The sequence below is a fragment of the Prunus dulcis genome, chromosome 4 (genome assembly GCF_902201215.1).
Source record: "Prunus dulcis chromosome 4, ALMONDv2, whole genome shotgun sequence".
Lineage (NCBI taxonomy): Eukaryota > Viridiplantae > Streptophyta > Magnoliopsida > Rosales > Rosaceae > Prunus > Prunus dulcis.
In genome coordinates, this window is record NC_047653.1 from 2,939,096 (window position 1) to 2,953,171 (window position 14,076).

Here is a 14,076-nt window from a genome sequence, read left to right on the forward strand (position 1 = left end):
AACCAAAAAGAAAGATTTCTATATGATATTATATGACAAAATAATTATAAATTCCACAAATATTTATTTTTTATTTTTTATTTTTTATTTGGTGAGAAAAAGGCTGGTGATGAGGGGCCATGGCAATCTACACCACACCCACCTTTTATTCTCTCCCACCTTCTCAGGGGCTTTGCTTCCTCCTTACTGCTTCTATTACAATTGGCACAACCTTTTTCCTCCAAAATCTTGAGTACCCATTTCCTAAAACGAGTGTCTTCTGGGACTTTTTCAAGCTGCTTCTCTGGTATGTGAGTCTTACCCAGATGCTGTTTTGTTTGGTTTTGCATTGCTTGCCTTCCTTTGGGAGTTGGCAAGTGGGATTTGGGGATACCCATTTGTGCATTTGGGAGACGTGGGTGGGATCTGGTTGCTAAATTTATAAGGAATTTACAGAAAGCATATTGGTATGGAAGTCAGTTTACAATGTTTGTGACAAATTCTATGAAAGATTTTATCTTGCATTTGACTTCAATTGGTTTTCTTTGGTCAACAGTTTAGTTTACTTTGATTCGTATCTGTTTGTTAACTGTTGGATTGATTTCCAAGGAAAGAGAAAATAAAAGTACCATTTTTGCATGCTTAAAGTTAATTCATTGTTAGTTGCTTAATGCTGATGGTGATCATATTTAACTCTCAGGGTTATGTTAAATTGGAGAGAGACTCTCACTATCAGGTATGGGTTCTGGATATTGGTTTAAGGCATTAATCGGCTTAAAGAAATCCAAGGATGGCAGTTCAAAACGATTGAAGGTATAGAGCCTTCAAATTGTTATACATGGTTTAGCTTTTGTTAAGGACATGCAATTTGAAACTTAAATTTTACTCTAATTATCATTATTCTTTATTTTTAATCCAAAATTGAAATGTTGTTCTTGAGCACGTCCATCTTACATATCACTCAGCAAGTCCATGAAGGTTTAGGTTTCTAATTTATGCTATAACTATCTTGCAATTATTGCTTATCTAACACATACTTGAAGGTATTACATTCTCTGTTGCTGTCACAATACAGACGAGTTATATTACCAGTTTGCATCATGAATAAAAACTTTTTAAACTAAACCTCATCATATAAGTGAATGCATGGTTTATGATTTAGTGGTATGGTTGCTACTAGGAATTTATATGTAATATCTCAAAATTGATGTTGGTATGTAATTGTAATTTCTCACCCGTCATTACATTTTTCTGACAGGGACCTTCAGTTAATGGAAAATCAAATTCCATAAAATTGAAAAAGTCTAGTTTTGCAAATGGTAAAAATATGGGATTGCCAGATGAGGAAATAGCTGCAATTCGAATTCAGACTGCTTTCCGTGCATATGTGGTATGTTTAATTACAGGTTATGTAATTAAAAAAGTCAACACCGGTTATGTTTGTTCCCAGATAATCCTTTGGAATTTTGTTTTTATGTCTCTAGTTTGGCTCTGCTTATTTGGTGAACAGTTTCTTGTTTCTTGTTTCATCAGTAATGAGGATTTGGTAATTTTGTTGAATTATGTAGCAGTTTGGTCCTTTCTTGCTTCAGATGAAAATTCAAACTTATCTGAAGGCATTTATGCATGAAGGAGCACTTTTTGTTATGCTGGATTTTGTTTTCCTAAGACTTTCTCTCACCCATTGCAGGCTAGAAAAGCTTTACGCCGCTTGAAAGGGATTGTTCGATTGCAAATACTGACCCAAGCTTATCCTGTTACAAAGCAAGCCACAACTACATTGAGCTATCTTCATTCATGGAGCAGAATACAGGATGAGATTAGAGCTCGTCGACTTTATATGGTAACAGAAGGACGGATCAAACAGAAGAAATTAGAGAATCAACATAAACTTGAGGCGAAGCTTCATGACATAGAGGTGAGACCACCAGCTCCCACATCTAAGAACATGTCAGATTTAAAATGTACAATAAGATTCTGCAAGTTTCTTCATTTATTGTGGTGCACTTGTGCACAGAATCATCACCTCATAATCAGCCTCAAGCCCTCATGATCACACTCACACAGCATTTGCACAACATTATTTTTCATTGTTAAAAGTCTATTATCATTTAATTACTTAGTTGCCTTAAGGTTATTTCAGTTTAGTCCGTCTATTTGTAAAGTTGATTGCTTAATAACAGACTTTTTTTATGAAATGCATCAGATAGTACATAATACAAGATGACAAGCTTTTGGCATTTGTGCTTTGTTATTCCAAATCTCTGCATATGTTGCCTGAGATCTGTTATGTGGTTTTCTCTTAAAGATCAGATGCATGAGAACAACCATATGAGGATTGTTTTTGATACCTTGTTGTCCTTAGATAAATTCACTTTATGACTGCCTTTTGAACTCAATTAACGCTTCTGAGTAATTGTCTCAATGGATGGCAGGCGGAATGGTGTGGTGGATCCGAAACAATGGATGAAATTCTTGCAAGGATATATCAAAGAGAAGAAGCAGCAGTTAAGCGTGAGCGGGCTATGGCATATGCCTTTTCTCATCAGGTATACTGATTTCTTGTACGCACTTTATTCTTTGGTTTGACCCTAGAATCAATTGAGAATGAAAACACATTTCCATGATTTGTAGTGGAGGGCCAACTGTAGTCAGAGCCAAGGATTGGGTAATTATGAACTTGGCAAAGCTAATTGGGGTTGGAGCTGGAAAGAACGATGGATTGCTGCTCGTCCATGGGAAAGCCGTGTGCAGTCACCTAGCCCAAAGAAAGTACAGAGTAAGCAAGCTAGCAAGGTTGGTAAAAACACAAATTCACCAATGCCAAAAACTCCAGTTTCAGTCAAGCTCCCTTCATCAAATGGTAAGGGAACTACAAGGGCTCGGAGATTGTCTTACACAGCGGATGAAGTAAAACCGGTTGCATGTGCAGAGGGCATTAAAACTGAAGAGAGGAACACTCAGAAATAAACATTGACTTGCTGGTTCTGGGCCAACGGTAGAGACTAAATAAGAATGTCTTCCATATGTTATCAGTTCAAACTGCAGAAATTTGAGGGAGGATCCATTTTTTAATATAGGTGGTCATTTCGGATTCTTGTACATGGAGTGGTGTGGAAGTTATATGCTTGGGCGTGCAGTAAAGGATTATCGAACAGGACCTGGATTTGGGACTGACCAGAGCATCCTTCTATGATGTTTTTCTCCCCATTCTTCATTTTGTTGTATATTGTTAAAGAAGGAAAATATTATATTTATGGTGTAAATAGACAATCTATTTGTTGATGGGTGATTATACTGTGCTTTTGCGCATTGTAATTAGTAATTACTACGGTTGTTCTTCCCATTTTCCACCAGCAGGCTGAAGTGATTTATGCTGCTGCAAGTGTTGATCTTTGAATTACTTTGTGTTACATCATTATTCAATTGATTGACTATTGAATTCAGTATCATATATGATTTAGCTTTTTCTTCAATTAACCAGATTTTGTGTGAAGGGTAAAATTCGAAGAAAAAAAAGATGAGCATCGAGGCCACAAGAACGATCATTAAATCAAAGTCTAAGCTTTTAGGTGCTCTGCACAAACGAGATAGGTTCAAAAGGGTAGCTGTATGTATGTGTTCATTAAACTCTTCGTCCTTCACCTAGAAAAGAGGATGAACTTAATAATGCTTGCCTAGTTGACATGACATGACTATCTCTATCCACTAAGAAAATGGAAAACACAATTGTTAAAAGAGGCTTTTCATGGTCTTATAATTGCAACTTTAATCTCCTTTTGTTTTTGCAGGACTAGGTTGCTGACTTTTTGACTTGTTGGCACCTAAAACACATGAGAGGTTTTCTCACGAGCATTATGATATGGGATCGAATAGTTTTGACAGAGACACATAACAGGAAAATTTAGTAGCCGATGGGAAACAATTTTGTAAGACTGAAAACACAATCAAAAGACTTGTTAGATCAAGTAACCAGATTCTTCTAGTACATTCTGAACATGTAATCTACCCGAGGCAAAGTCCTATGCAGGAATAGAACTAATGTGAGGAAGGAACTGGATTTGGCTAAGAAATATGGCTATTGCAGATATACGTGGGATGAATTGAAAGGACAGCCTTCTCCTCCATCACCTGCATTATAATTCCAAGCCATCAAACTTTGAAACCAAGCCACCTCCATTTTGGAATCTGTTAAACTTGAGGCAGAATTGAGGGCTTCTTCAGCATAGTTCATTGAACTTAACTGGTGGTGATCAAGAACTGGTTCTTTAAAAATGTTCACATTGTTCAGTTTTTCTGGTTCACCACCACAGCTTCTCTGGTGATGCTGAAACTGACGCATACTCTCTTCTCCAATGTCTTGCTCTGTCTGTTGAGCAGAGTTGTTGATATTAGTACAGTCATACTCCTTTCCAGGTAGTTCAGACTCAGAGAGAGCCTCAATTGCTGCCTTGGCCTTCTCAATGAGCCAATCAATGGCCTTACTTGGCCGGTCGTAGCCAAGGCGGTCTTGGACATCATAAAACTGTATAGCAGTCGGAGCTGAAAGCCGGAACCTCCGGTCTCTAGGACCTTTGGAAGTGTACACCTTGCTGTGCCTTTCTTTTCTTGCAGTGGATCGGACAATGTGGCCTCCATGAACTTTTACAATCTTCCCATATCTCGCATTGTTGATTTCCGCTTGTTCAGATGCCAAATGTAAAGAAGAAGAAGACATTGAGTAACAACTTTTCCTGGAGGATTTTGCTATGTGGGTATTCAACATCTTGCCATTTAATGGTCCATAGTTTGGTGGTTCTTGAACATGCTGATATTGACCAATTAGTCTCTTCTGTGATTGTTGTTCTTCTTCTTGAACATCTTCTGGTTGATCTTGATCTTCATTCTTTGATCCTCTCTGTTGTAACATTTGCAGACGCAGAATGTCTTGCAGGTGACTCATGGATTCTCTCTCCTCTCTCTCTTCCTCTCAAGTTTATGGAAGATAGTGGTGCAAATAGTCTAGCAATATAGTTAATGATAGAATTAGAAACGAAGACAAAAGCTATGAATTCTGATCAGAGCTGACTGGAACTCAAGGAAATGAGAGGTATCTTTGACAAAGATGGCATGACAAAATCTGCTCAAGCAGAAGAGATCATGAAGATCACCTGTTATAAGCTAAGCACAGGCTGCATGGCATTAATGCAGAAAAAGCAGGCTTCTTTCTTCAGCCCCTTCTTCCTTGTATCAAACCTGTCTAGTTTACTTGTAAAGTCTCTTTTTCTTGTTGGGTTTTGAGTCACAGAGCCAAAAGCCAAAACCCAACAGTGATTTGTTTGGTGCTAAGGCAGACTATATAGTAAAGATTCCTCAAACGACAGGGACACTTTCAATCATATGTGCTGGTGAGTCTGGTTTTCTTGGAAGGAGTTCATGTACATTCTAATCAGCTATCTCTTGTCCTCAAAAGCTAGTCAACTGGACACATTACCTTTTTTCTTGGGGACCCTCCTAGACTTTAGGGGCTTAATTAGGAACTGATGGCAAGGACAATTTTATGGTAAGAACTAAGAAGAAGAGCATATAATATCAATAATATCAATGCACCCAATTAAGCTTATGGCATATTTATTAATTCATAATTGAAATCAAATAAGGAGTTGAATTCTTATTATGGATTACTTCTGTGTTCAACATCCTCATTTGATTACAGATTAATAATCTTGTGTTCAATTCATTCTCATCCGATTACGGATAGGGAACATGTCATTAAGCTCTTTTGATCTAAGTGAGGTTTCAAACTACAAAATGTTAACAGTTTGTCTGTTGGGCTGATACCTTCTTCCCGTGCCAAAGGGGGACAGCATGCGCAGCTGCGCAGAGAATCGTTGTAAAGAAAAAGAAAACAACTTGTGTAACCATGGTACTCTCTCTGCCTTACAACTTAAGAAGACGATATAATGGCATGTCACATGTGCCACGACCCCACTTGATATTATTGCACTTTAAAGCCTACTCGTCCAATCCACTTATTAATATGTACTTTACAAAATTATTTAAGTAATATCCTACAAATTTCAAAGAAAATACATTACAAGAAAAATTAAACGTTGTTCACTTTTTTTGCTAAGCAAGCACTGCCAAAAACGACTATGTAAATACCACAAATCAACCGAATTAGCTGTGTTGTTATTAAAAATGAATTGCAACATGTATTTTGAGGATTGTAATTCTTAATTTTATTTTATCTATTACTATGGAATATAGAGGAGAGGATGCTTTATGGGGGAAAAGGGTTCTTCCGGTCATTTTGTGAGAGGAGAGTAGACTATTTAGCTAATCCGATGTTCGGGCCTCATATGTAAATAATAAATATATTAGACTAGTCCTCTTGATCTTTTTTTTTTTTGTGTGGACAAAAGTCCTCTTGATCTTGGTTCGAATCTTTGAATGTACTTAAATAAATAATAATATAATATGGATTTTCTTAAATAAATAATAATATAATATGGATTTTCTTAAATAAATAATAATAATAATAATTTAGGGTTCAACCGTAACCGTAATGTGCAAGTGTTTCCATAACCATTGCTGAATTTGCCGAGTGAAACAACCAACAAACCCCAATAACTAGTCTTGTCTTCTACTACTATTTACTATGCAGAGCTACAGCCCATGATCTCACTCCTGAGAAGGCTATCAACATCACCTCCACTACTCATGGAGCCGGCCAATTCTTGTGTAGGGTCACAGAGACTTTTGGCCTTGGCCCAACAGCTCCGTCTCTACAAGCCACCTTCTTTCTCCTCCGACGATGATATTGAGGAGCAGAGAATCGAAGAAATTGCTCACAAGGTTGTGTCGCAGGTGGGTTTTGCTGAATCTAATACCCCAATTGCACAAGACCCAGAAAGGTTCAGACCCAAGAGAGCCGCTGTTTTGCTCTGTCTCTTTGAAGGGGATGCTGGGGATCTGCGTGTTATTCTCACTAAGAGGTCATCAAAGCTGTCCACTCACTCGGGTTTGTGGAGTTTTGGGTACCCTTTGTTTGGTTCCTGAGAAAACTGAGGAATATTAAAAATATATATAGAAATCCGAAAGATTGGTTTTTTGGGTTCATTTTTTTTTCTTTTTTGTTTTTTGGCAGGTGAAGTTGCTTTGCCAGGCGGGAAAACAGAGGAGGGAGACAAAGATGATGGGGACACCGCAACAAGGGAGGCAAAAGAAGAGATTGGTTTGGATCCTTCGCTTCTCAATGTTGTCACTGTTCTCGAACCATTCTTGTCTAAGGTATCAAGTTTTTCTTTTTTGATTGTTCGATTGTTAATTTCATTATTGTTATGTGGTTATTATTTGTTATGAATTTTCGCTTCATTGAACTGAAATTTGTACAATTGAGACTGTGTTGTTTGGGAAATTACAAATTAATGCCTGAGTTTCTCTATAGTGGAAGTTGAAAGTTGGGAACTTAAGTTGAGACTAGAAAGAAAGGCCCGACATATCTTATACTTTGTGTGTGCAACTGAAATGAGTTTGAATGTAAGGCTCAGGGTCTTAAATTCCAGAAAAATGAGCAGTTACATTGGTAGATTGGAGGAGCTCTAACAATTTGTCTGGCTGAGACAGCTATTTAATTTCGGCATTTGAAAATTTTGGAGGTTAGTCTAGGGGAAGAGCAGGGTGGTTAGTGTGATTTGTTGGTTAAATGCTTTGGATTGACTTAGAAAGATAGGGTACCTAGAGGAAGAGCAGGATGACCATATTGGCATTATGACCTGTCCTCATATGAGGCACTGCAAATTTCGGTGTAGGGTTTGCAACTTGGAAAAGCTTTCTGGATATATGAGGAACTTGATTTAGCTACCATTGGCTTTCTGCGCAGCACCTACTGAGAGTTGTCCCCGTTATTGGCATACTCAATGAAAAGGAAGCATTCAAGGCTGCTCCAAATCCTGCTGAGGTGGAAGCCGTATTCGATGCTCCATTGGAAATGTTCATCAAGGTTTGTCCCTTTAGTTTCATTGCTCTCCGAGTTAAAGCAATACAATTTTCTGTTATTTCTGTTTAAAGGATCATTTTGTATACATTTGCTTCAGGATGAAAACCGGAGGTCAGAGGAGAGGGAGTGGATGGGAAACAAGTATCTGATTCATTTCTTTGACTATGAAACCAAGAACAAGAAGTACATAATATGGGGCTTAACTGCTGGTATCTTGATTAGGGCTGCATCAATTGTATACAAACGCTCACCACCTTTTGTGGAGCAGAATCCCATTTACAAGGTTCCTAGAGTTGTAGACATAAATACCACGATTCCGTAATTTTTTTTAACAAACTGTGTATTGGGTTGTATTTGAAATGATCATCTTTCCTGCAATAATATTTACCTCAATATGCACTCTGTTCAATAATAGGAACATTTAAGTCAGGGCAGGCATTTTTCTTCCCCTCTAAACTTTGTTTTCATATTGTGGTGATGCGAAATGGCCTTATGTTTCTCAAATTTTTAGCCTCATCAATCTGAACTCTTCTTAGAGCATTTACACCAGTTGACTCTTGCCATGGCAAGATTAGCCCTAGGGCAGGCACTATTCACGTGAATAGTGGCTGCCCTAGCCCCCTCCAGCAAAATGTGTTTCCAGCAGTTGGGGCTTGCCATGGCAATTACTATTCATTTTTTTGTTTTTTTCACAACTTTGTTTACTTAAAAAATTAATTTGGATAATATTTTCGGATAAGATTTTTGGGTTCTTACGTGTCAATACTATTCATATCGGATAAGATTTTCGGTTTCAAATTTCAGATACATTTCAAAATTCAAATTTCAGATAAATTCAAAATGTCAAATTTCAGATACATTGAAATACCATTTTAATTCTCATGGCTTGGTGCTTTGAAAGTTCCTCCAAAAATTGAGATGCATTCTTGCTATAATTACTCCCTCTCTTCGCCTTCGCCGCCTTCCTCCCAATAGGCCTTGAATTATTTTCAATGGGTGAGTCGGTACTCATCGGGGAATCCATAGGTGAATCCGATGCCGGCGTCTCATGAAGTGGAGTCTCGTTCAAGACTACCGTCGGACCGGTTGGAATAATTTGGAATCTCTTACAAGTCTTCACCACCTCCCAACAATGGGTATGGTTGAAACTTTTTTTCCCTTGGCCAGTAGCACCAAACCACATTTGTGCTTGTATAATCTATTAAAAAAATGAAATGGAAATGCAAGAGAATTTTTAAAATATTGGCAATGCAACATGTAAAAAAAAACTAATGGAAATTAAAGAAATAATAAAAAAAATGCAACATGTATTAAAAAAAAATAGAGACATATTAACAAAATATATAAATTGCAAGAAACATTTAAATAAAAATTAATATGACATAGAAATTAATAGAAGAAAAATGACAAATAATTTACCTCATTGCTAAGATTTTCTCCGCTTCGATGGTTGTCAATCGCTTTTGCTAAAGCATTTCTCCATTTTCCCAACTCTTTATTAAGAACTTTCCACCTACTGGATAATGCCATTTCTGTACGTGTAGAACCAATTGCCCTTTCACAAAATGCTTGATGAATTTTTTTCCACATATGAGAAAATTTAATCTCATTGCCCGTTACTGGACAATGACTAACTTGGACCCAAGCCTCACACAAGCTAACATCTTCCATCATGCTCCATGCCCCTCCATTTTCATTAGAAGAACCCATAATATGCTAGAAAAAAATTACAACTTCAAAGTGAAAAAATATTGAATAGAAAGTGAATAAAATTTGAGGAGAAAGTGAACAATAGTAGAAGGAGAAGAAAATATATGAGGATTTGGTGTTAAAAGTGAAGAGTATTGGTTGGTATTTATACACAAAAAATTCTGTAATTTGTGTGTATTTTTTTTAAAAAAATTCGATTTTTTTGGTAGAAAAATTGGCTGCCGTCGGATTGAAGAAAAAATTCCAATCGGAGCGACCAGAGGCCGCCACGTGTCAAGTAGCCGTTGGCGGCCACTGTAGCGCTGATTTGAAATTTTTTTTACCGTTGGCTCTCTAGGGCTAACGCCAGCATGGCGTCAGCTATTTTGTCCGCGCCCTCGGGCCAGAGCTCGGGCCGAAAATCACCTTCGGGCCTGCCTGTTTTGGTGGCCCCCACACTCGCCCGGGCTGAGTCTGTGTTGCTGGACCTCGTTTTTTCGCCCAAACTCCCCCAGCCCGAGTCCATTTGCACTGCTGGACTTGCTCTTATAGTTATGATTGAAGCACATGCCTTTCTACAAGAATATCAATAATAACAGCGGGTCGGCATCGACGTGGCTGATATGTATCCTCTTAATTTTGCTAAGGAGTCCGAGGCTGAGGGCAACTTGCTCCTTTCTTCTGGTGCGGTGCACGGGGCCCTCGTGTCATCTTTTTATTCGGGCAGATGGCCTCGGTGTGTGCCGAGCGTCAACACTATGCATACCCCAGCCCACGTCGTTTTTGTTTCAGAAAGAGATAGCATAGAAAAGTAAATGGATTCAGGCAGCGTTGAACGAAGGCTCCACACTTTAGCACAACATTTTATCGCCGAGAAAGCAGTCAAACCGGGTCCAGAAGCTACTGCCAGCACCGCCTGTTGGAGCAAACGAGCGGCGGTTCTGGTGTGTTTGTTTAAAGGGGAAGAAGACGACCTGCACGTCATTCTCACAAGGCGAGCCTCAACTCTCTCTTCTAACCCTGGTGAGTGGTCAAATGGTCATGAATCATGATCAGCCTCACCTACCAACCTACCAGCATAAGCATGAAATAGGGTGCGTTTGTTTGCAGGCGACGTTGCGCTCCCCGGTGGGAAAAGAGAGGAAGGGGATGCTGATGACGTGGACACTGCCCTCCGGGAGGCCAAGGAGGAGATCGGCTTGGACCCGTCCCTAGTCAAGGTTATCACCGTTTTTCAACCCAGTTTAACCAAGGTTAGCTCATAACTCATCATATCTGTACAATTGTACATTACTGTATGTAAATATAATTTTTGATAAATGTAACTAGTTATTTTAATCTACCATTACTGTATGCATGCATTGAACAAACAAAAAATTAATTAAAAAAATTGAAAAAAAAAATTAATAAAAGAAATTACAACTTTTGCATCTTTAAATGGGAGCTTCTATTTGCACTGCACCAAAAATACAGTGAAAAAATATTTAAGATTTTCAATTTTTCATGGTGGTTGACAGATTGTGAAAATAGAAACTCTTTTAGTTGTATTTTTCTTCTCCCTCTTTGGGAAGTAAAGCTAGCTTTGTGTTTGCTATGCATGTGCAGAATGGTATGACTGTGGTTCCTGTAATTGGCCTACTTTCAGACATAAAAGCATTTAGTCCAGCTCCAAATGCTGCAGAAGTGGAAGCAATTTTTTATGTTCCCTTAGAAATGTTTCTCAAGGATGAGAACAGAAGAGCAGAGGAGAAAGAATGGAAGGGACACAAGTATCTGTTACATTACTTTAACTATGAAGCAGATGGTAAAGAGTATGTCATCTGGGCTTTCACTGCTGGCATTCTGATAAGGGTTGCTTCAATTGTGTACCAAAGGCAGCCGGCATTTCTCGAACAGAGGCCCAAATTCTGGAATTAGGTTTTTATGTCAACCGGCATTGCTTGAGTCAATATTTATCAACTTTGAGCTTAGACAACAATCCAATTTGTGCATAGTTCATAGTATTATTCTTCGCAAATATTGCCATGCCATGAACCCAAAGATCAGCGCAACACATAAAGCAATAATCTATTAGACACAAGATAACTGCACATTTCAATCAAAATAATTAGGAGAATCCATAGGCAACGAAATATATGATAGTTCAACCGAGCTTCAAGCTTCTTCAAAATTGTGTGGGAGCGAAAATTACCCCCCGAGAAATCAATCCACTAGCACCTTAAACTTGGGGAAGTGTGGAGATGCAATTAAGCAACATGTTTGATTGTCTATCCATGATCACACGAGTAAAATCATGGGATTAGTGGGACTTGATGGTCATGACCTACCAAGACAAACATGTCATATGCCCATGATAAAAAGCTAGCATGTTCCATATCACACAGCAAAGCCCACAATATCACCCACTACCATGCCCATGATGGAGTGATTGTGGATCATGAAGACACCATGGAACTTGGAGCCCAAGACTCCACTGCTTATAGAAGGCCAATTAATCCGGTATCCAGGAGGGGTTACAATTTTACTCTAACTCTCTTGTGATTATACTTCTACTGATTTGAGTGTTTTCTTGCAAGTACCCTCTCATTGTTGGCAATTGAAGATGGTGTTCGGCTTCTCAATATTGATTACAACATTACAAGTTGAAGGACCTGAAATTTTATGCTCCCACAATAGACCATAGAGCTTTTAGTGTAAATGTTCCCGTGTAAAAGCCGTATGGGATTAATAGCCCAGAAAAAGAAAAAACAAAACAACAATCTTGCCAACAAAAATTAAAAGGACACTTTCAGTACCTCCTTCAGCTAAACACCTCGTAGAATTTGTTCTCAAATGTTAAAGCGATGAACCAAATGTTAAATTTGTTTTCAATTTTTCATTCTTTTAGGATTTTTTAGTATTTATTTAATTTTTAAATAGATATTAAATGTCAAGAAAATAAATAACAATCCCATATTTTACAGAAAATTTAACAGAAGCTGATGGAGGTGTTAGAATAGCACTAAAAGTGAAGTTTAGGTGGTAAATAATTAAATTCTTTTTATTGGTAGTAAAAGCACACACCCGTAATGGTCTAGTCTAGTCTAGGTGATAATTATGCAAATTTTCCCAATAAAAATAGGGTTGGTGGGTGCCTGCCTTAAGTAGTTGGGAAGCGAAGCCAAGTGCTATACATAATCCCCACGTTGTTTTTGTCTTAGAAAGAGAAAACATAAAAAGTAATGGATTCAGGCAGCGTTGAACAAAGGCTCCAAGCCTTAGCACAACATTTTATTGCCGAGAAAGCAGTGAAACCGGGTCCAGCAGCTCCTGCCAGCACCGCCGCCGGTTCGAGCAAACGAGCAGCGGTTCTGGTGTGTTTGTTCAAAGGGGAAGATGGCGATCTGCACGTCATTCTCACAAAGCGAGCCTCAACTCTCTCTTCTAACCCCGGTGAGTGGTCAAATGGTCATGATCGGCCTCACCTACCCACCTACCAGTATAAGCATTGTAAAGACTAATTAGAGATAGGGTGTGTTTGGTTGCAAACTTGCAGGCGATGTTGCGCTCCCCGGCGGGAAAAGAGAGGAAGGGGATGCTGATGACGTGGACACTGCTCTTCGGGAGGCCAAGGAGGAGATCGGCTTGGACCCTTCCCTAGTCAACGTTATCACCGTTCTTCAACCCATTGTAACCAAGGTTAGCTCATGACTTTTTAACAAATGTAATTAGTCATTGGAATAAATAAAAAAAATTACAAATCATGCATCGTTAAATGCGAGCTTCTTGAATGATCATATTAAAGATTTTCAAATTTTCATTGTAAGCTTTGTGTTTGCTATATACGTGCAGCGTGGTATGGCTGTGGTTCCTGTAATTGGCCTACTTTCAGACATAAAAGCATTTAGTCCAGCTCCAAATGCTGCAGAAGTGGAAGCAATGTTCCACGCTCCCTTGGAAATGTTTCTCAAGGATGAGAATAGGAGAGCGGAGGAGAGAGAATGGATGGGAGCCAAGTATCTGTTACATTATTTTAACTATGAAGCAGATGGTAAAGAGTATGTCATCTGGGCTTTAACTGCTGGCATTCTGATAAGGACTGCATCAATTGTGTACCAAAGGCAGCCACCATTTTCCGAGCAGAGGCCAAAATTCTGGAGTGATGTTGCTCAGAACACTGCCATGCCATAGTTTTTTATGTCATCGTATTCACAACCAGCATTGCTCGAGTCAATATCTATCAACTTTGAGCTTAGATTTCAAAGTGTTAATGCAGAGTGTTAAGATATTTTCCTATGCATATCTCCGGCAGAGACCGAAAACCTTCTCTATAGCAGTTTCGCTTCACTACTTTCTCACATGTTATAATGACAAAGTAATGATAAAGTTTATGCATAGTTCTTAGTCTTGGAAATATTGCCATGCCATGAACCCAAAGATCAGTGTAA

The 14,076-nt window shown here is 38.6% G+C and overlaps 5 protein-coding genes across 7 annotated transcripts; 4 read left to right on the forward strand and 1 right to left on the reverse strand.

Moving 5' to 3' along the window:
• Nucleotides 1-92: 92 nt before the first annotated feature.
• Nucleotides 93-3,428, forward strand: LOC117626615 (protein IQ-DOMAIN 1). 3 transcript variants are annotated; one of them, XM_034358389.1, is made up of 7 exons: nt 101-286; nt 680-792; nt 1,238-1,369; nt 1,670-1,897; nt 2,415-2,528; nt 2,614-2,977; nt 3,060-3,425. In XM_034358389.1, exons 2-6 carry the CDS (start codon nt 718-720, stop codon nt 2,947-2,949), a joined length of 885 nt encoding a protein of 294 aa, XP_034214280.1. In that variant the 5' UTR covers nt 101-286; nt 680-717; the 3' UTR covers nt 2,950-2,977; nt 3,060-3,425. The 3 variants fall into 3 exon arrangements, with proteins under 3 accessions (XP_034214278.1, XP_034214280.1, XP_034214279.1); XM_034358387.1 differs by having other exon boundaries at nt 93-286; nt 2,614-3,428; XM_034358388.1 differs by having other exon boundaries at nt 101-446; nt 2,614-3,428.
• Nucleotides 3,429-3,915: 487 nt separating this feature from the next.
• Nucleotides 3,916-5,241, reverse strand: LOC117626139 (transcription factor TEOSINTE BRANCHED 1-like). The gene is made up of 2 exons (XM_034357789.1): nt 5,130-5,241; nt 3,916-4,980 (listed from the first exon to the last, which is right to left on the reverse strand). Exon 2 carries the CDS (start codon nt 4,919-4,921, stop codon nt 4,058-4,060), a length of 864 nt encoding a protein of 287 aa, XP_034213680.1. The 5' UTR covers nt 4,922-4,980; nt 5,130-5,241; the 3' UTR covers nt 3,916-4,057.
• Nucleotides 5,242-6,540: 1,299 nt separating this feature from the next.
• Nucleotides 6,541-8,398, forward strand: LOC117624625 (nudix hydrolase 15, mitochondrial-like). The gene is made up of 4 exons (XM_034355985.1): nt 6,541-6,982; nt 7,109-7,251; nt 7,844-7,963; nt 8,058-8,398. The coding sequence occupies exons 1-4, from the start codon at nt 6,637-6,639 to the stop codon at nt 8,280-8,282; spliced, it is 834 nt and encodes a 277-aa protein (XP_034211876.1). The 5' UTR covers nt 6,541-6,636; the 3' UTR covers nt 8,283-8,398.
• Nucleotides 8,399-10,348: 1,950 nt separating this feature from the next.
• LOC117624813 (nudix hydrolase 11-like) lies at nt 10,349-11,627 on the forward strand. Its single transcript, XM_034356273.1, has 3 exons — nt 10,349-10,672; nt 10,760-10,902; nt 11,255-11,627. Exons 1-3 carry the CDS (start codon nt 10,465-10,467, stop codon nt 11,564-11,566), a joined length of 663 nt encoding a protein of 220 aa, XP_034212164.1. The 5' UTR covers nt 10,349-10,464; the 3' UTR covers nt 11,567-11,627.
• Nucleotides 11,628-12,809: 1,182 nt separating this feature from the next.
• LOC117624440 (nudix hydrolase 15, mitochondrial-like) lies at nt 12,810-14,042 on the forward strand. Its single transcript, XM_034355677.1, has 3 exons — nt 12,810-13,081; nt 13,185-13,327; nt 13,481-14,042. The coding sequence occupies exons 1-3, from the start codon at nt 12,871-12,873 to the stop codon at nt 13,817-13,819; spliced, it is 693 nt and encodes a 230-aa protein (XP_034211568.1). The 5' UTR covers nt 12,810-12,870; the 3' UTR covers nt 13,820-14,042.
• The last annotated feature ends 34 nt before the right edge of the window (nt 14,043-14,076 follow it).

Bases quoted from the DNA above. Each gene is read 5' to 3' on its own strand.
- LOC117626615 (XM_034358387.1), top strand. From the start codon at position 718: ATGGGTTCTGGATATTGGTTTAAGGCATTAATCGGCTTAAAGAAATCC. The intron at 793-1,237 runs GTATAGAGCCTT...TTTTTCTGACAG, and splicing joins GCAGTTCAAAACGATTGAAG to GGACCTTCAGTTAATGGAAA. The intron at 2,529-2,613 runs GTATACTGATTT...CATGATTTGTAG, and splicing joins CATATGCCTTTTCTCATCAG to TGGAGGGCCAACTGTAGTCA.
- LOC117626139 (XM_034357789.1), bottom strand. From the start codon at position 4,921: ATGAGTCACCTGCAAGACATTCTGCGTCTGCAAATGTTACAACAGAGA.
- LOC117624625 (XM_034355985.1), top strand. From the start codon at position 6,637: ATGATCTCACTCCTGAGAAGGCTATCAACATCACCTCCACTACTCATG. The intron at 7,252-7,843 runs GTATCAAGTTTT...CTTTCTGCGCAG, and splicing joins TCGAACCATTCTTGTCTAAG to CACCTACTGAGAGTTGTCCC. The intron at 7,964-8,057 runs GTTTGTCCCTTT...CATTTGCTTCAG, and splicing joins CATTGGAAATGTTCATCAAG to GATGAAAACCGGAGGTCAGA.
- LOC117624813 (XM_034356273.1), top strand. From the start codon at position 10,465: ATGGATTCAGGCAGCGTTGAACGAAGGCTCCACACTTTAGCACAACAT. The intron at 10,673-10,759 runs GTGAGTGGTCAA...GTTTGTTTGCAG, and splicing joins AACTCTCTCTTCTAACCCTG to GCGACGTTGCGCTCCCCGGT. The intron at 10,903-11,254 runs GTTAGCTCATAA...ATGCATGTGCAG, and splicing joins TTCAACCCAGTTTAACCAAG to AATGGTATGACTGTGGTTCC.
- LOC117624440 (XM_034355677.1), top strand. From the start codon at position 12,871: ATGGATTCAGGCAGCGTTGAACAAAGGCTCCAAGCCTTAGCACAACAT. The intron at 13,082-13,184 runs GTGAGTGGTCAA...GCAAACTTGCAG, and splicing joins AACTCTCTCTTCTAACCCCG to GCGATGTTGCGCTCCCCGGC. The intron at 13,328-13,480 runs GTTAGCTCATGA...ATATACGTGCAG, and splicing joins TTCAACCCATTGTAACCAAG to CGTGGTATGGCTGTGGTTCC.